The following is a 21,180-nucleotide window of genomic DNA, read 5'->3' on the forward strand; positions in this document are numbered from 1 at the left end:
CAGCTGGCTTTAGTTGCTCTGTGGCAGTGGATAGAGGCTGCCTGTGCAGAAATTGATGATTTGATTGTCCGGCTTGCTTCTGTTTTAAGGGAACTGAGATGAAGAAAGTCAGTGCATTGACCCATATCATTCAGTTCTCCACTTTGTTGAGAGTCAGACCATGGATGTTCACTAAGCTTAGCTTCCTGTGTCTGTTTTGTTTTGAAAGTTAAAAGGTGGCAGAAAAAAGATTTGAATGAAAAATATAAATAAAGGCTGTACGTTGCTGTGCATTTACTGCCACTCTTTTTAAACTCACATAAGTAGTTCTACAGCTCGTATATTTTGTTTACATAGTAAGTAAGCCTATTATGAATGGCATGAAATGTTTGCAGTACTTTAACTATTGTATGTCATCCTCTAATTTATTTGATCTGTTAGACATTAAACAGACCAGCAATTCAGAAACAATAAAACATGCATGCATCAAATGGAAAATGAATACACCACTGTTAGTGCGAATAACAATCCAATACACTGTGCTAAAAACTGATGACAAAGAGTAGCAAAGGGGAACATTTCTTCTGTCCTGTTTTCCAACTAAGGAAAAAAAAATTAAATAGGGAAGGAAACTGATTTCTCTAGGTTCCAGCTCTGTCAATACATATTAAAGGTTTCAGAGATTTGCCCAGATGCCTGGTGCATTGTGTATCTTTTGACTGTAAATCATGGGCAGAAACTGCAGTATGTAACAGCTTCAAGAGGGAGAAAATGTAGCTCTTATCAGCTCTTTCATTTTTCCCCTGGAGTCCCATGAGAATTTACCAGTTTCTTTCTGTTATTTCCCCCCCTCTAAATTAAAGCCGGATGATGAAGTGACTACTGTTCAAGAGAAGGAGCAAGACCAAGATGTTCTGGTGCTTAGGAAAGTGTCGTCACGCAGCTCAGCCCCCACATCAGGGTGTGCCGAGAATGATTGGAGGTAAGAGTTTTTTCCTTGGGTGCTCAGAGAAACACTCTCTCTCTCTCTCTCTCTCTCTCTCTCTCTCTCACACACACACAGACAAGCTGACTGCAGAGCTCTCAGCAGCCAGATGGACTCAGTTACCAGCAAGAGAACTAAGATGGCAAGACACAGTAGTATTTAGGGAATGTCTTTGTTATTAATTGTACATTATGGGAAGTTCCAGGTTGAGGATCTTTGACCCTGATTTAGAGAAGAAAGATTCTGCAGCCTTTCTAGGCAGGGAACTGCCCCTACCTACATTTGATGTGCCTTATTTTAAATATATTGATGAGGAGGATGAGGAGGATGAATGGAGCAGCCGTTCACAGTCTTCGACAGAGGATGATTCTGTGGACTCTTTGCTTTCTGACAGATATGTGGTGGTATCGGGAACACCGGAGAAGATTTTGGAGCATCTCCTGAATGACTTACACCTGGAAGCAGCCCAGGACAAAGAGACAGGTAAGGGACAAATTTAGGCTGTTTCTAAAACAGCGGTCCTTTGGCAGTGTCAGAGGTTGTATCTGTATGATTGTCTGATGAGCCATCAGGTAACACTGTATTGAAGGAGCTCTATTGTTAAGTGTTCTAAGAGCTTCATTTAAACTATCACATGCTGGATTTCAAGGTGATATTTTGGTCATGTTTATCAAAAGGAAATCAAATCCTGGGGTCTTGTTTTCATTTTGTTTCCTCTGAAATCCTCACTCCTGCTGAATGCCAGCTAACTGTCACAGCTTTGGAACCTGAGGAAGAAATATAGGGAGGAAATGTGGTAACTCGACTGTGCTGTGGAAGGTGGTAAACTGGGGTACAGAGCCTCTTGGCATAAATGTCAACAATTAATGAAACTACATGCTTAACAACAACTTCTGCCATTATATAAATAGCTTACGCTGTTGCCTACATAGCAGAAGTTGTGACATATATAATACAATACTCATGTCTCTTCAAGCAGAGATTGCAATTTCTTGTAGCCTGCAGCTATTATTATATTGATCAGAGTACTTGATGTGCAGTTTATATTGCAGTTCATTCTTCTCCCTAAATACAAATGTTGCCATCATCAAAGTGCTTTTGGTACATCATCTGCTTCATAAAAATGGGTTATAAACTTTTTTTGTAGCACAAGATATAGTATGTAACCTAGTAAAGTAGTTGTGCATCTTCAGCCATGGATTGTAATTTTTCCAGCCTGGAGCAATTATTATATCGATCCAGCTACTTGACATGCAGTTTATTTTTCAGCTTGATCTCCTGGCTAAATGCAGTTTGCTGTCACCAGTACTCCTTTGGTAGTTTATCAGGAGTGTCTGCAGCCTACAATTTATTTACAGTGTTAATAAAAGTAGCTACACTGGAGAAATATCAGCACAAACCAGCCCTTTAGTTTAGAATTTCAGAATGCTGAAGAGCTGTGAAATGTTGCTGGCTGAAAATGGAGTTGGCATATTTTATTGCTCCTAGTGCAGTTAAAATGCACATTCTTTAATACTTTTATGTGCACAGCACTGCAAATGAGTTTACTAAGAATAAATACGTTTAAAAGGATTAAAGTGACTAAAAATATAAATCACATCTGTATTTCTCATAGGAATCTTAGTGTCAGGGTCTCAGAACAAGTTACTGCTTTATTAATTATTGGACAGAAGGTATTTCCCTAGCAGTGATGCATAATTTACCCAGAGAATGAGCAAAAGAAATTCAAGGTGTCTGATTATTGTGATATACATTGTGCTGATTCTTCTGCCTAGAAAATAATAGTTTGTGCAGAGAAAGCACCACTGCCAAATGTTTCTGCTTCCCCCAGTATAATTATAAAAGTTTCTTGTATAATTTTAGTTGTGGTAATTCCATAGATATATCACAGAAGTAGTTCATAAAAAGATATTCTGATAAAGGGTTTTAGACCCATGGAAAGTTCATCTCTGAATATTAGTGAATGCAGATTTGTGGGAGATTAGCTGATGCCTCTTGTAGACTGCTGTCAGCTTTGTTCACACCCTCCTAATTTAACTGGAATATGTTGCACTCCTCATTAATATTCTGCATTGTTTCTAAATGCTTTTAAGTATAGAATACTGCCAGTATGGCCAAAACAGAGAGCAGATTTATTTTGACTTTTTGTTGCCTCTGTGCTTTTATTTCCCTTGCTGTTCTTACTCCGCCTTCCCAATGAGTTTTAGATTGGCTGCTCATTAGCATCTTTTTATTGTTCCAGAGTGTGGGTGAAAAATCACCATCAAAGCAGTTACTATTGCCATTGCTTGACTGGCTATTAGGAGATGATAATTAATACATTTAGTGGTTGGCTAACCCCCTCTACCTCTCTGGCTCATCTGCTTCCTTATAGGGAGTGAATGTTTTGCCTGTGCAGTGTGGTCATTGTAAACTGGTTATTTGTAGAGGAATCAAGAATTAGGAGTTGTGACTATGAGTTCAGATTTCCATGATCACAGTGAAAACCATGCCTGCTAGATCTACAGTTCATGACAATTCATATATATTTATATGCTCTAATTGTTTTCCTTTTAAGGTAGATGACGGCTTAACTTTAAAAATTTACCAGTTTAACCCATTTTTTTTTTTTGTGTAGGAAGAGTGGATTCATCTCAACAATTCAGGCAAGTGGTCTATTTGACCAGTTGCCTCATTGCCAGAATTTTTGTGTGTGAAAATGTGGGGTGTTGGCTGCACAAAAGGTACATAGGTATCTTTGAGTGTATCTGTGGACCCTGTGTTTTGAATGGGTAGTTGTTAACTGTATTCATTGATTGGTCTTCAATGCTTTGGCTGGATTCAAGGAATTGATGATGAATTATGTTCCTCGCTGCAGCATTGTCATTCTATATTCATTTTAAATCAATTTTGTAATTTACAGTCTGGCTCACTGGGGGACTGTGCAGTTGTACTACCCCAGCAGGAGCTCCAGGAGGAATTGGGTCTCAGCAGGCATAATAACTACTTTGAACATAAAGACAATGTCATCCTACAGTATACAGCTGCAGTGTCCTGCTGGGTAGTCGACCAGTTCTTAATGCCCTGCCCTCTTTTCCCTCTGCCTCTTCCCAATCCATTTGGTTTATTTGTGCCTCTGAGAAATCTAAAATACAGTAGTCCTTACAGTCTCCAGAGCACAGAGGTAGTTGTTTTTGTATTTGGCTCTTGCACTGAATCACAAGAAGAAAAGTTCCTTATGTTCTTCCTTCCCAGTCCTTGTGTAATAAACCATGGCTGCATTGTAGTATGGTTATCAGCAGGTATTAAACCCACAACCTTCAGTACAAAAACCAGGCTTCTGTTACCCAAAATAGAACTTTATTTGTGAAGTAATAATCTGTTATAGCAGCTAGGCCAGGACACTAGGGCTAGGTATAGACATTAAAAACCCTGAGGTGGAATTGTTCCAGGTTATGAAGTTTTCTGTAAGTGCCGTAGTTTAGATCAGTAGTGAACAGAACACGCATTTGCCCTTTGGTGGTGGTGGGGGGGGGGAGGGGCAAATTTTAGACTGGGTTCTGCCACTTTTAAACAAGTCTATGTGTGCCAAACTTCTGTTCAATAATGGGTATAGACTGATTTCTGATCACTCATACCAGTAAAAGTGTAATGTCTGTACCCTGCCCATAGAGAGACAGGATTGTATGTACTTCACTAATGTACTGGAAACTCCACATGTTAGAGGGCTTCCTAAGCACCCTAGATGTAAGACCCACAGGACTCCATGTCTCCTCTGGTTGACTCTATTTCTAGGAGACCATAGGCTTTGACATTTAGTAACTGCTGTTTTTGTGTCTGCTGAGTACAGAAGGGCATTTGTTAATCCTTGCAGCATCCTCTGAAAGTGATATTGCCAAATGGCAAAGTAAATATAGTCTTCAGGGGGAAGCCAAGCTTCAATTTTTACCTGGAATATCTGTTTTTGAGATCCCAAATTTTGTGGAGCCGAATAAACCAGCTAGTGTCTCCCCAGTGAGGGGGAGGAAATGCTCATCTCACTGTGAATATTTGGTTTAATCAACTTATGACCTGCTACTCCAGAGACAAATGTACAGATTGCTCTACTCCCCTAAACTCTGGAGACAACAGTTCTTTCAATTCTGTCTGAGGTTGCTGAAATCCTATAGAAATATTTTCTAGTGCATCCAGGAAAGGGGGTCTCTCATAGCAACCAAGTAAGGTATGTCACATGCCAGTATCCATAATGTGCATTGATAGTGCTTGGTATTCTACCTGGGTTAATCTTCACCAGTGTTTCAAATGATCTCTGACTGATCTAAAGCTGAGGATCTTCCTCCCTAACCATTATACTTCTTTTCACATTTGTGGTTCTTTCCTCAGAACCCTTTCTTCCCTGTAGGTTCCCACTCCTGACCTAAAGGTTAAAGGTTTTCCTTTCCCTACTAACCTGCCTTTGTGTTTAACCCAGTGGTGGCATTTGGGCAGTGCAAACTGTTCATCTTTATGGTGCCCCAAAGGGGTCAGGAGCCTCTGTTGCATTATGGTTATATAATGCATACATCTTCTAGTAAAGAACAGGGGCCCAAAACTGAACCTTAGCCTAGGGCATCCAAAAGGTAAATGGACTCTGATTCTATCATGGTAATTTTAGTAATAGTTCTGGAGTCAGCAAATGCTATTCCTTATTATGTGACAGGAGTATTGTTTTTTGTTATTCTGGTTATATGATTGAGGTCTAAGAATAATGTTTTGGTTCCTTAGGTCTTAAACTTTTAGTTTTAAACTTTGATAGCACTAACTCCACCATGAGGACTAGATGGATAGAATACCCAGACACTGCCCTTTGTTTAAATTCTTAAGCTATAGGAGAGGATTCAAAGTTGAGTTGAAGTTCAAATTAATTATCTGGGCAAAATAGAGGAATAGCTTATTGTATCTCAGGAGCCTCTGTACCTTTTCTGTTTGCCTTGAAGCTGCTGCTGCTGCTCCTTTTGAGGGATGTTTTTGTAGCCATTCCACCTATATGCATGCAGCAGGATTGTTACAGTGGTGAATAATGGCATGTTCTGAGGAATTTGAACCATTATCTTTTGTATAATGATACAGCCCTTCCTTATGTGATAGCAACTGGATGTATACAGGCACTGTTTCCAGACAGGAGTTAGTTCCTGTCTCTTCTAGGCATATGGCATTGTGTCATTTGCCTAATAGTGTTTGTCTCTTTGTTCACTTTTTGATTATAAAGATTATAAGGGTTGCTTGTTCACTGTGATTCATTCTGCGGCTCAGGTCAGTAATAAAGGTGACAGAATTTGTATAGATATCACAAAATCAGGTTGAGCTTGTCTAATGGAGAAGTAAATACTGATCTAATCAATATTGATATTGATATCTATATTGATAGCTATAGAAAGGAAGTTAGTTGTGGTCAGGCAGCAGGGCAGGGTGGTACCTAAGCAGCTAACTCAGGGGTGGGCAAAATATGGCCCGTGGGCTGGATGCGGCCCGTGAGGCCATTCTATCCGGCCCATGGCGCCCCTAAAAATGTAGACAATTAATATCTACCTGCCCTTGGTTCTTGTAAAAAATGACAGAACCAAGGGCAGTAGGACCCAGGGGAAGCCGGTGGGCTCCAACAACAGCGGGCCCGCCCCCCAGCTGGAAGCCCTAGCCAGGGTTTGTGGGCTGGGAGCACCGGGCAGGTGGCTGCCCCGGCGTGGGAAGCTCAAGTAAGTGGGGCAGGAGGGACCCCGGGCAGGGAAGGAGTGCAGGGGTGGGGGGGCGGGAAGCGGCCCCTCCCCGCCCCACGCCCAGCGTCCTGCGCTGCAGCTGCTCGCAGCCCGCCAGGGGCTGCCTGTGCCAACTTTGGACAGCCCCATGCGGGCTGCGAGCACCTGCAGCATGGGGTGGGGGAGGGACCGCTGCCCCCCTCCTCCCCCCCACGCTCAGCACGGGGCACCGGGCATGGGGTGGGGAGGGGCCACTTTTCCCTGTGCTCAGCACCAGCTTGTAACCCTCCCCACTGCCAGCCTGGCAGTGGGGCCGGGTTACAAGCTGGTGCTGAGTGGGGCAGGGGAGAAAGCAGCCCCTCCCCACCCCATGCCCGGTGCCCCGTGCTGCAGGTGCTTGCAGCCCGCCTGGGGCTGCCTGTGCAGGCTTCGGACATCCCTGAGTGGGCTGCGAGCAGCTGCAGCGTGGGGCACCAGGCATAGGGCGGGATAGGGGCCGCTCCCCCCTGCCTGAGCTCAGCTTTTCCCTGAGCTCCTTCCCTGCACGGAGAAATGCGGTCCTCGCATGCCCCATGGCCAGCGCCCTGCGCTGCAGGAGCTCACAGCCTGCCTGAGGCTGCCTCTGCCTGCTCCAGACAGCCCCGTGTGGGCTGGGAGCACCTGCAGCACGGAGCACCGGCCATGGGGCAGGCAAGGGGCTGCTTTTCTCTGCACAGGGAAGGAGCCCAGGGAAAAGCTGAGCTCGGGCTGGGGGGAGCAGCCCCTATCCCGCCCTATGCCCGCTGCCCCATGCTGCAGCTGCTCGCAGCCCGCTCAGGGATGTCCGAAGCCTGCACAGGCAGCCCCAGGTGGGCTGCAAGCAGCTGCAGCACGGGGCACCGGGCATGGGGTGGGGAGGGGCTGCTTTCTCCCCTGCCCCACTCAGCACCAGCTTGTAACCTGGCCCCACTGCCAGGCTGGCAGTGGGGAGGGTTACAAGCTGGTGCTGAGCACAGGGAAAAGTGGCCCCTCACCTGCCCCATGGCCAGTGCCCCACGCTGCAGCCACCTGCAGCCCACATGGGGCTGCCTGTGCCTGCTCCAGACAGCCCCATGTGGGCTGTGAGCACCTGCAGCAGGGAGTGTTGGCCATGGGGCAGATGAGGGGCTGCTTTTCCCCACGCTCAGCACCAGCTTCTTCCCTGCTGGTGAACAGAGGGGCGGAGCTGAGCACTGCCCCCTGCCTGTACTGCGGGGCTGGGGGGCACTGGGTGTGAGCAGGCGGGGAGCCAGCGGCAGCACGGGGCCCGCACCAGTGTCCCAGGGCCCAGAGCGGAGTGACAGGAGTGTGGGGTCCCAGCTGGCAGGGGCTCTATGGAGCCGGGCCAGTTCCCCACTCCCTGCTGGTGCAGCCCAGCCCAGCTCCACAGCCCCTTGCTGGCCTGTGTCCTGCTCTGGGCCCCACTGGTCCTGGCCCTGGGACATTGGTCCCAAGACATTGGGATGTTGGTCCTGAGATGGTGAGCAGGGGGTGGGGCACCTGTCAAGGGGCGGGGCTACCCATGCGGCCCTTGACAGCCTGCCAAAACTGGGTAAGTGGCCCTCTGCCCAAAATAATTGCCCACCCCTGAGCTAACAAGTTCAGAGAGGCATGAGCCTTTCATAGGCCTGCTTCTTTAGGTGCCACTTTTTAACATGCCACCCTGCCCTACTTTCTGCCTGATCTACTCTGTTTTCTTGCATAGCACATGCACCTTTTTCCTAAAAAATCAGCCTTCCAAATTGGGGTTTGTGTCTTAAGTGGGGTAACATTGTCTGCACCAGAATGGAGGAAGCCTGTAATGCAAGGGTAGGCAATTATTTTGGATGGAGGGATGCTTACTTAGTTTTGGCAAGCCATCGAGGGCCGCATGACAGGCAGCCAGTGGCAGATAAATATTAATTTTCTACATTTTTAGGGGCCCTGTGGGCTGGATAGAATGGCAGCCCACAGGCTACATTTTGCTCACCCCTGCGTGTAATGGCTACCCTGCTTCTCTTTCTCTGTAGCCCCAGGGAGGGAGGGGTGGAGTTCACTGTTCAGGGGCAGAGTTACAGTGTAACTGCATGATAAGAACATGTTCCCATGCATTATTGCTACCATGTTATCAATGTATATACCTTACTTGTGTATTTCACCTGATAATGCCTTGATATTATATAATATGGTGATATAGTAGAATTACTGAACCTGTTGAGACCTGCAGTAAGGGCTCAAAGCACCTGTATGTTGTTTCAACCAGCATTAATCATTGTTCTGTTTGTTTCTGTGACCAGAAGGGATAACATTCTGATGGATCTGGGCAAGCACGAGGAGGGAGAACAGGGAGGAATGTGCCACAGCTAAAGCATTATTTCCTTGTTCTAATGGCCTTGCTGGACCCCTGCTGATAGGAAAGATGCACAACTCTGGTCCTTGGTGGAAGACAAATGCATTGTTGACCCTCAAGGATGGAGTAACAACTGCTAAGGGAGCGAGTTGTGCTGCCAAGCAATAGACGAGAATTAAAAGTGACCCCCGTGCTGCATTCCCTGGGTTGGGAACTTAAGGGGAACCCCCTTGAAGAAAAAGTTGAATGGAAAGAGAGTTTCTTGATTCCTCTGAGAGACAAACTTAGGTGGGAAGTTGTAGATCCCTTTACCTGGAACTTCTGAGAATTAAGTTTTCAGAAGGAAAAACAGCCTACAGCATGTTATTAGCCAAATTTAGAATATCATTTCTATGCTTCCACTCTTCCATTTATTTTCCATTGTTTCATTGCTTATTGTAACTAATGGCCACCTCTTCCCATGTGGGAAATTGATTGGGAGCCTGCATATGCACCAATTTTAAAACTGCTCATTGTTAAATTGTATATTGTTTGTGACTAGCTGCAATAAACTTGTGTTGGGTCAAAAAACTTCACAGACATCACTTAAAGATGATAAAGATCGATTGAGAATAAATTATTAAAGTCAAATAAGTATACCAAATACCTTGTTACAAAAAGTATACTCTTAGGATGTGTCTAGACATGCACAGACATGCGCTATGCAATGCTGGAGATCCATCTGTGGCACGACATACTGTACATACAAGCGTTCCCTGTGGTGCTGCTTTATAGTGCAGGAGGTGGGGGGGTTGACCCTGGGAGATCCTGGGGTCAAAAAAACCCATGCCTAAAAAAACTAAAGTGGCACACATGGTGGCAGCACGCTGCCCAGAACCAGAGCCTACCCAGCCAGAGCCAAGCTCCAGGCACTGGCCAGGCTCCCTCCTGCAGGATCACCACAGCTGCAGTTCCTGGAGGCCCTCAGGACCCCAGGTGAGGCTGCTGGGGCCAGCACAGTTGCTGGCCTCAGCCTCCCTTACCCCGCCCTGAGCAACATGCTGTACAAGGTGTGCCACTGCTACTTGTCCCCAGGGAAGTGCACTTTCCCACTCATGGGGATGCGCCCTTAAGGGGTTTCAAAGACGGTAGGTCAGTAGTAGTCCTTAGCTCAGGATTTTAGGACTTGTCACACACTCAAGGCTATGGGTACCAATTGTATCCTTGCACAATCTTTGAACAAAAACTATCCCTTCTGACGTGGAATATATGGCATTAAGAGCACAAAACAGTCATTTGTAGCAGAAATGTTTCAATGAATAAGAGATTTAGTCTGCATTCCAAATGCTAGTGCATGGGGGAAAGGTGTAAGCAGGCAGCAGTCTTCTATTGTCCCCTTTCTCAGTTCTCATGGACACATGCTGCACCATTCCGACAGGCCAGGGGTCAGCCTCTTACATTGCTGTGCATTCAATACAATGCAGCAATCCATCCTCTATGACACATGCATGCATTGTGTTTCTTGATCAGCAGAGCTGGCCAAAACCTTTTCAGCAAAACAAAATTCCAGTGAAATATGCTGTTCCAATACAGAATAATACATTCCAATACAGCACAGAAACAAATTTTAGAAGCTTGAAAGTTTCTGTGAAATGGAATTCTCAATGTCCAGCAAACTCCACTGATCAGTGCAAGAGGAAGACTAGTAAGTCTTATGCACGGTATAAAAACAGCAGTGATGACTAAAAAGAAACATGCAGGCAAAATCTGAGGTGCGCCTGAATCTGATGCAACTTTTACTTCCTGTCCCTGTGATTCTCTTTTCACTGACCCACTAGAGATGGCTCTGAGACCTTCTCTATCCTAAATCAACAATGGTTTCCAAACACATAAATGGGCACAGTGCTATCTGAGAGAGGTAGGTATCTGTGTTAGTCTGAAGTCAGGCAGAAGGCAAAGTAGATTCTACTGCTTATGAAAATGTATACATCTATGATTTAGTTAGTCTACAAAGTGCAAATCTACCCCGCCTTCAGTGATATCAGTCCTACTAGGAAAACGTATTATTGTCTCTTTGACAAGCGGCAGCAGATTTTTGTTGCCTGGTGGGTTAGATTCCTCACAGAGCAGAAAAAACTAAAACAGAGTCGACTTTTTTTGTGCGACTCTGATGTACACAACGCACACAACTATGTCATAAATTTTCTTCCTAGAACAGAAGAGATCGTAGAGTGCACATCTACAGTACTTTATTTTAGAAACCTCAAGTTCTCACTCAACACTAACTGCTAAAACAACCTGCTGGATGCCAGAGCCTTTTTACTTGAGAGACACCCATCCAAAGCTATTACCTAGGACAGCATGACTTTGAACAACCAAGCCTCCATACAAAGGTTGAACTCCCACTGAGACAAAAGAGGGTGCTTGTACATTAATGACTTGTGACAGGCATGATATTAGCAGCTATTGCCATAGCAGTTTAGTAAGAAGGCAGTTCATTCAAGGAAATGTAGTACTTCTTCCTAGTGCTTTATTATAATGTTATAAAACATGAGAACTGTATTTCTTAAAGGATAATTGGAAAATAAGTTTGTGCATCTGAGTTGGAGTTGTATAAGAATGCTGAAAACAAAAATATAGCATGAAATACTTGCTACATGTTTGAGTACAAGAATACAGCTCATGCACTGTACTCAGTGTTTGAATGCCAATGTTTCCAGTGTAGTCCGGGTTCAAAGTTGCTCTAATACAATGATTTTCTTGTGAGATTAACATCTTCTGAGAAATGTAAAAGAGCACATTCATTACCCACCCACAGCATGTGAAGGATGGACTCCCTCACAGAGGAAGGATCTGTACAAGTACAAGTAAGTATGAGCATTAAAAACCTGAAACAAGGCTGTTCTACAAAACCGGTGGTGGGATAACAGCCTAATTTACTTTGCTGCTGCTAATTCCCCCATGCCATTCAACCATGTGACCACAGTCCAAACAGTTTTGCAAACAGAAATCCAGGCTTTTTCAGTTCTTTTTTATTACAGCCACACTATAATTCACAGTGAGTGTCTATATACCTACTATGAATGTGAGTGAATAAACTCTGGCAAAGTTCACGATGGTATTGCTCCTGGGCACCATGTTTACATGAGCCCCCAGGATTGTAGCAGGCTGAGCCAGGTTGGAGCAGCCCCAGCTGGCAGGGAGCCCCAGGGGCAGCCTGGGGCTGCTCTGACTTGACTTAGTGTGCTGCATAGGGGCTGGCTGGGGCACAGGGATGCTCCAGTGTGGGGCTAGCCAGTAGACAGCCCCTGCACTGAAGCACCTGCATGCCCCAGCTAGCTCTGTCAGCATCTACACGTGCATTATGGCACACTAAACACCACCGCAGGATTGTATTTGTGTTTACAAGTACTAACCTATGGAGGCATTTATTCGTTTAGTGTGTCCTAATAGGGCTGTATGTACAGACACTGAGACATTTACTGCGGAGCCAGTTAGGCAACTCCACAATAAACACCTCATATAGATGCACCCACTTACTCTTAATTAGATTTTTTTCCTTAATATTTGTTACTACTGCTCTGTGATATGTTTGTGGAAACTGCATACTTGCTATCGCATTCTTTTCCAGCTTTCACTTGTCTTCAAGTAAATCCTTGTGCTGAGACTACACATAAAGGAAAGTTTATATATAGTGAACAATTAACTGAAATGGATTTTTGATTAGTTCCATGTGAGTAATTTTCAAATCACAGTTATTTTAGGATCCCCCTGAAGTAAGTGCAAAATTTGAATTGTCCTTCAGTACCAAGCACCTCTGCTGCAGAACTGAGGAAATATACAATGCTTTTCTATAACTCATTCAGATGAATCCCAGAGAAATAGACTTTCATAAAAACTCAAATGTAGCGAGCGATGAATGGTGGCCACAGGGAGAGGGTTACAGCTCTTGAATCCTCCATCACCTGGTCCTCCCAGAAACCTCACTGCCACTCCTCCTGGCATGAATTCCAGAGTATCTGGTGTAATGGAGCTCTGCTGTTAGTCCACCTACCATCATAGGGCATGTTTACATGTGCTCCGAAAGCCGCTCTAATTACAGTGCCGCAGCGTCTCATGTATCAGTGTCTCTGCACTTAAAAATGGTGGTGGAGCACCCTTTTAAGTGTGGGTGCTCTGATACATGAGACACGGGAGGCTGCTGGAGAACTGCAATTGCCATGCTCCAGCAGACTCGATTGACTGAGTCTGCTCTGACACTGGAATTCCATTGCCTTGGAGCAGCCTTGCTGCTCAATGTATATGCTGCTCGTGTATAGGAAGGGTACAGCAACTCGGGAAGAGATTCCTCCTACGTGGGGAAATTCTCCTATGGACATTTCCAGCTTGTTTCAATTTTAAGTTAGGCAGACCAGAGAATTCAGCCCTTGAATTTAATTTTGAATGTTTTTAATGAGAGTTCTTTTCAAGAAACGTGGCAGGCAAGGTTCTTTGCGTAGATGTGATATCTTTTATTAGACCAACTGAGTAGCTGGAAAAAATTCTTAGCAAGCTTTCAGGTGTAGTCACCCTTCTTCAGGCATAGGAAGTCTCTGCTGTTCTGAGAGTCTAAGAAATGAGAGAAGCTAAAAATGTGGCAGGATGTCAGTGAGAATGTAAATAGGTAGAAATTAGAAAGACAAAAGGTAAAGCAGAGAAGGGGAGGGGGAAGGGGAAGAAAGCAGGGAGAAAAAGGCTTAAGGGAGACATAACTGATAAAATACAAGGTAGAAAAGAGACGGTCAGTGAAAAAGAAAATAGTTGGAGATCAGGAAAACAGGAATGAGAGAAGCTACAAGTGTGAGAGGATGTAGTGAAAATATAGATAGGTAAAAAGGAAACAAAAGGTAAAGAAGGCAGGGGGAAGGGGGGGGCAAAGGGAAACATTACAGTGGTAATAATACAAGGTAAGAAAGAGGCTGTCAAAAGAAGTAAATGGTAGGAAATCAGGCAGACAGGGCAGAGAAGTGAAACTTCAGGTTTAAAAAAACTTCAGGTTTATCTGTAGAAACAAGATGTTTGAGCAAGGAACGTAGCATCAATGTGTTTTTATTAGGGGGCTGGAGTTGGCATCTCTGGGGAGAGCAATATTCATTTTTTAAATATGATTTGAGTTTTAACACCAAGTGAATTGAGACTAAAGTTGTATCTTAGTAGCCAGGGATGTTTAGTGACTTTAGAAATTGGGGGACAGATGTATTGCATATGTTCAGTATCACTAACTGTTCTAGAATGTCACTAATTCTAGCAAATGGAGAGTCTAGGAATAACATAAAAATATTGCTTGTCTCATTTTTTTGGACAAGGTGCAGAATACCTGCTTGCCTTATGGTTCTGACAGCAGATCATATAGCTACAGTGGAGTCAGACCGAGATCATGAAATGACCTTGTATCAGTTCAGAAATGTCTGCAACACCTTTCTGAAACAAAATCAGTATTATGTTTATGAAGTTAAAATATGAAACTAGATGGCTATTTGAGGACACAACACACAGAATTTTGAGAAAAAGTAGACAGCCCACAAATCAGTGTAAACAAAACAGGAAGGATCGAAGGTATTTTTGATTCACCAGTCAGAGCTTTTGGGGGGGTTTTATAGGTTATCTAGTATTTATGGGCACTTGTCGATCTACACTTAGAAATCTCTGGTAAGGACCCATAATAAATGAATACAAAGCTAAGTAGTTAGAAAAAGAAATCATGATGTCTGTTTTTATTCTTTTCACAATGTGATTTTAGCACTTCATTACCAACACAATAATGAAACCCTTGTGCCTGGAAACTGGAGCTCCACTAGATTGGCCAATATAAAGCCTTGTGTATGTGAATTTGTTGTTATGAGAGTCAGTACAACATACTGAATACACAGCCTTAAGCTGGAAGCAAAAGACAAAAAAAGAATCCAACAGTTAAAAAGCCCCAACAAGAGCAAAAAAGACAACATTTGTTTACTTCATTCAAATTCTCAAAATAACAATAAGATTATCACATTTTTAAATACCCTGGAGCATGGAACCCTTTCTAGTGGGAATATTCAAATAATCACTGTTTTATTTTTTTCTCATCACACCACAGCACCTACACTTCATTGTCTTTGAAGATGACAGCATAATAGGCCAGTAGAAGAATTATGATGCATCTTTCCATTCCACATTAGTATGACATGCAGTAAAGAGATAACCACAATTTGAGTATAATTTGGAATACATATGTGCATGCATACATGCATATATCTTCTCTAGCAGGTTATATATATATATATATATATATATATATATATATATATATATATCCTTTGTGCTTCTCTGCTTTATGCTTTTTTAACACTTTCCAAGGAAGACTTCATGATTTCTAAGGCTGAAAACAGACCTTCGGCTGTTTGTCCTGGGCTGTGACTTGCTTCAAAACAGATGTGGGACAATCATTTACATACAAATGGCTTGATTGGCCATTAACTCGAATTAATTGCTATTGTGCCAGAGCAAAGTGTTAATTTGGATACTTTGCAGGTACTTAACATAGGACTGTTGGTTTGTGTTGGGAGGAATCTGTTTTTAGCTTTAGAAATGATAATTTGGTACCTATTAAATTTGTGGTTTGGGAGGTGTTTCATGGAAACCATAAAAATCAGCAGTATCCACAATCACTTGGAAATATTCAATCAGTCATGATATCCCAAAAAACCAACTCCCCCAAACAACGCAGTGTATTTTTTAGAATCTCCTAATCCTCAACATGATATTTAGACAACCCGGCAATCCCTACAGCCACTGTCACGTGCTTGAGACTATTGGTTGTCTGCGATGATGGGGCTCTCTGCCAATCTGCAGCGATGGTGGAGCCCCTCTGCCAATCAGCGGCAAGGGGCAGAGCCACTGGGAGATACCCACAAAATTGGCTCTTCATGCCACAACCAAGACACAAAAATGGCTTGATCTTGCTACAAGTTGAGTAGGTCCATAATGATAATTAGATACAGAGCCTTTTACTTTGTTTAAGTGTGGCCTGTGTTAATTATTATTATGTTAGTCCATGGCTATTTGATGGCCCTTGTCAAATGAGTTGACCAGCATCTTACTTGGTACTAAATGGCATCTATCTTGACATTATCAGCAGAAAACAGAGGACTGAACGATTATGCAGAGTGCTGCCTTAACCCTCACTACTTGTACTAGAGATGGTCCTCTAAAAGTGGGCTGAGTCACATTGCTGAAGCAGAATTATACAATTGCTGCCCATGTTCTCCTTTTTGCTATAGGACTTCAGTCTTTAGACCTATAAATGAGGCTTTAATCTGTTTAGTCTCAGCATTCACTAAAAATAAGCAGTATAGCATTTTTAAGGTACTCCTATTGTGAATTTTGGGGACCCTGGAGCTGATGCTAGGATAAAGTGAGGCTCTGAATATTTGTTTTCCAAAAAAGTACTTGTGGAACAACATGATGCTGCCAAAAGGATTGTTTATGTGCATTCAGTGCCCGTTTAACATCAATGATCATTAATTTTGAGAAGAGTCTCAATTAAAATATCTGCAGTTACATAAAGATATATCATATTTGTATATGGTTCTTTTGAAAGCCAGTTTATATACTCATTTTTAAAGAATTGGCTATCTTAAAACATGTGGATCTAATTATTCCTGCTATGGGAAAAAAGAAACTAGACATGAACTAGGGGAGTTTTCTTTACCCTGTTTTCAGGTGTGTGGTTTTGTTCCTTGATCTTACCATATTTACCATCCTCCTAACCAGCAGAAAAATTACTAATTACATTTTTAAATGGCTGAAATATACCACAATTTTCATGGGTATGCAGGAAGTTGTCATCTTGGATCTCATGAAGAAGAAGATGGAGAAAATCCCATTCTCACTTGAAGGTGCTGACTATCGTCTGTTATGTGGGTGTTAAAGGAGTCTCAATGGAGTGGGCAGGGCAGGTCCCACAAAGCATTTATAGCTTTTTGCTTCCCACCCTTGCACCCCAGTGACCTGAGCGGGGATTGGCTCAGTCCTCTTTGTTGGCACCCTTATCTAAGCCTGTTTTGGGGAGTCTTTTTGTGAGTAGGGGTAGAAGGCAATACTCCAGCTGCCTACTGCCAGTATAAGGGCACAAACAGCAATACGGCAAAAGCTGTGTTATCCAGCACTTTATCATCTGGAAAGCTCCACTAACCGGCATCTGAGGGACGCAGCAAAAGCGAAACCGGAAGTCCCAATTCCGGTTTCGCCGCTGTGAGCCTAGTTCTTCTCCTTCACTTCTTTGGCCCATGGCCTGGAGCAAAGCTGCCTGCGCAGGGCCCCCCTCCCTGTCCCCCAGCACACTGACGCCAGGGAGTGCACCAGACGGTGCACATTTGATTAACCAGCATATTTGATTAACCGGCATCCCCCATGCCCAGGGGATGTTGCATAAGAGAGCTTTTGCTGTATTTAGAGCAGCTCTTAGCATACCTCATCCTGGGCCAGAATGTAGGAAGCTTAGAGGTAACTTGATCTTAAAGGCTAAGGACAGAAGTTGCACAGAAACTAGGTTAAGGGATTGGAAACAGGTTTAAACCTGTAACACAACAGTGTTCACATGAGCTGCTTTCAAAATGGCTGAAACTTGTTTAAGTTAAACCTGGTTGGGTGGAGTATCAGACTTAACTGATTTAGGTTAAACCGGTTTTTAGAACTTCTGTCCCAGATCCCTTCCCAATTCAAGTTAACTCACAGTCTCTCAGCATCCCAGGATGCGTTGCAGCCCTGGGCTGTGGTGTCTGCTCCAACAGAGCAGGACTGGCTCCGCCTCCAGCTGTCACAGAGCTGAAGGACTAAAGCTCAGCTCCCCAGCCTGCTTCCTGCCTGGGCCTGGCAGCCCAGTGGGACGGAGAGCAAGGAAATGGGCGCCCAGGTACCCCCTAGCCCCGGGCTGTACAACAAGAGGAGGGCTTTTTGCTTCCCCCGCTTGCAGCCCAGCGAGCTGGGCAGGGATTGGCTCAGTCTTGCTCTCTGGTATGGGGAACTGAAGGGGTGGCCCAGCCTCCACCTCCTATAAGTGGGAATGTACCACTCCTGCCTGGCACTCGCTTCCTCAGTCAGGGGCTGGGGTGAGGGGGGGGGGTTAGGGGGCTGGAACACATCACACCCTCACTCCTGCACCAGACCCCAGCTGACATCTGCCTGGCATAGAAGGGAAAGCACCCACATGGAGGCACTTTTTGCTCATTCCCCTCCCCATAGCTTTAGCCAGGCTGGAATCAACCCAGCCCCACCCCTTCCCCAGCCCTCTTCCTCTGAGAGGGGTAAGGGGGAGCAGGGGTGGGAAGCCCCCCCCCCCCCAGCACCAGGATAACCTGGAGAGGGTCCAGAGAAGGGCAACTCGTATGGTCAAGGGCCTGCAGACCAAGCCCTACAAGGAGAGACTAGAGAAACTGGACCTTTTCAGCCTCCGCAAGAGAAGGTTGAGAGGCGACCTTGTGGCTGCCTATAAGTTCATCACGGGGGCACAGAAGGGAATTGGTGAGTATTTATTCACCAAGGCGCCCCCGGGGGTTACAAGAAACAATGGCCACAAGCTAGCAGAGAGCAGATTTAGATTGGACATTAGGAAGAACTTCTTCACAGTTCGAGTGGCCAGGGTCTGGAACGGGTTCCCAAGGGAGGTGGTGCTCTCCCCTACCCTGGGGGTCTTCAAGAGGAGCTTAGATGAGTATCTAGCTAGGGTCATCTAGACCCAGCACTCTTTCCTGCTTATGCAGGGGGTCGGACTCGATGATCTATTGAGGTCCCTTCCGACCCTAACATCTATGAATCTATGAATCGCTGCCCCCAGCTGATATCTACCTGCAGACCCTGGCTATCAATCAAGCCTGGGGTGCTGAATCAGCAGCCTTAGGCAGCCTGGCCATGAGGGGTGGTGCACATGAGTGCTCCCAGGCTTCTGGCCTGGGCCAGCACAGGCTTCTGCCTTTGTACCAGTTTCTCCTGCCCTGTATTCTTTTTCTAAAATATATACAGTCATTTTTATGTAATCCAAGAAGAGACAAATTAAAGTGAATTATACTCTCCAGTAGTCTCAGATCCTGGCCTGCATCAACCACACCCAATGACAGACTATTTTGGTCTGTTTGCAGAGGGAATCATTCCAGAGAGCATTGTTTTGAATAAAAGAGCCGAAAAGGATGTAAGGAATGCAACTTGTTAGTAAGCCACAAATTTAATTGTGGTTTTACAGATGACTTTAACTGTCAGCTAAAGAAGCAATGTGATTTAAAGAAACTTATTTATGTGCTGAAAAGTGAGATTTTGGTATTATTTGTACTATAACAGCACCCAGGAATCCCATTTAAATTGGAGTGAAGACCACACAAAATATTCACTGAGAAGTAAAAAGGTGGAGGGATTTACTGTCCATCAGCTGTTCTGTAGTAAAGCTCTTATCCTGCAGGATCTTACCCTGTGGTATCTTAGAGCAGGGGTGTCAAACTCATTTGGCCCCATGAGGCTATATGAGCTGTCTGGAATCAGTCTGTGGCAGGGGTGGGCAAAATGCAGCCCAGGGGCTGGATGTGGCCCTCTAGGCCATTTTCTCCGGCCTGTGAGGCCCCTAAAAAATTTAGAAAATTAGTATTTATCTGCCCCTGATTGCCTGTCATGCAGCCCTTGATGGCTTGCCAAAACTCAGTAAGTGGCCCTCCGCCTGAAATAATTGCCTGCCCCTGGTCTGTGGGCTACTTAAACAGCATGGAGCCAGCCCCACAGGTTGGCTCATGTCCATGGACCTGTCACCCGCAGAGCTCACAGTTCTTTCTCCAGCCAGCCTGGGATTGCACAGCATGTAGCGTCCACTCCACCTGGTCTGAGTGTGAATGCTGTGTGCACCGCAGTCCCAGCCTGACCAGAGTGGGTGCTGGATCCAGCATGCAGGGGATCTACAGAGGCCCTCCCTACTCCCCACTCCCCCCTGCCAGCATGCTGGATCCTGTGGCTGCTCTGGCTGGTCTGAGACTGTGCTGTACATGGCATCTGCTCCAGGATCTGCACTGCATGCAGTGCCCACCTTGGACCAGCTGGAATGGGCAGCACATGTGGCTCATGGCTTGGATCAGCCAGAGCGGGAGCTGTGGGCAGTGGATTCTCAACATAAGAGGCGGGGTCTGGTCCTAGGCTGGCCCCAGGGGGGGCCAGCACTGAAGGCCAGATGATGCGACTCCTCAGGCCAGCCATATCTTTGACACCCCTGGCTTAGAAGCAACCCATGGCGGTTTAGCTGTCAGTAAAAGAGGGGTAGATTACTGCAGTTTAGTTTTAATTCAGTGTAAGGTAAGAGCATACATCGGGATTGTTACTGCAAAGTAGCTGATATGCAGTATATCCTCATTCTTTTTTGCCTCTTGGTGACTAGTTTGGGTACCCATACCTTAAAAGAGAATTCTCTGCCCTGGGGGCTTCATTTTCTGAAAGAATGAAGCACGGTCTTGGTGTTACAAACCTGGGGAAGGAGGACAAGTACAGCAGTGACAGAAAGTGTTGTTTTATAAATAGGATGTGTTCTTAGTTTGAAGATTTAAGGGTGGGATTTTTACATAAACAAGAGTGATACAATCCTTTTTTCTTAAAAACCCCCCCCAAAACAAATGAACCATGCATAATCAATAAGTGCTGTAGAAATTAGAAATAGCCCAGGCCCTTTATAAGCCCTTTTGAAATTCAGAAAACTCTTGTGAGAGCAGATGGCAGAAATTTTGTTAAGATATCTGTTCTCAAGAGATTTCTACAATATGGGACTGAAATGTAATACTACCAGTTGTGGAAAAAGAGTTGTGGGTAATTGTTATTATCTTGAAGTGATAATAGGTGATGATAGATCAGATGACCCAGGAGGTCCAACAATCTAATATTATACCTGCTTATAATAATTGTATCATACAAGTATTTTTTCATGCAGTGGGACAGATTCCCTAAAGCCTGTATAGAGGTTTAATATACAGTACTCTGCTAACCAGGAGACCCTTGAGCTTTGGGGACTCAAGACCAGGGACTACTGGCAGAGTTACAGAAGGTAGTGTAAACTGAGAAGTAAATTTATCTCATTGTATGCATTGAAATATGCACTAGAATGTTTTGGGCAGTAGTTTATAACATAAGCATAAAATAAA

General features: G+C 44.6%; 1 protein-coding gene across 6 annotated transcripts in view; it reads left to right on the forward strand.

Annotated features, from left to right (window-relative positions):
* Positions 1-21,180, forward strand: part of RAPGEF5 (Rap guanine nucleotide exchange factor 5) — a 267,204-nt gene that overhangs the window by 156,241 nt on the left and 89,783 nt on the right. For all 6 annotated transcript variants that reach the window (XM_019497877.2, XM_019497879.2, XM_019497878.2 and 3 more), the window contains 2 exons: positions 843-961; positions 1,359-1,447. In XM_019497877.2, the coding sequence (XP_019353422.1) occupies positions 843-961; positions 1,359-1,447 (208 nt within the window). The remainder of the gene's footprint in view (positions 1-842; positions 962-1,358; positions 1,448-21,180) is intronic.

Source organism: Alligator mississippiensis, chromosome 5 (assembly GCF_030867095.1).
Source record: "Alligator mississippiensis isolate rAllMis1 chromosome 5, rAllMis1, whole genome shotgun sequence".
NCBI lineage: Eukaryota > Metazoa > Chordata > Crocodylia > Alligatoridae > Alligator > Alligator mississippiensis.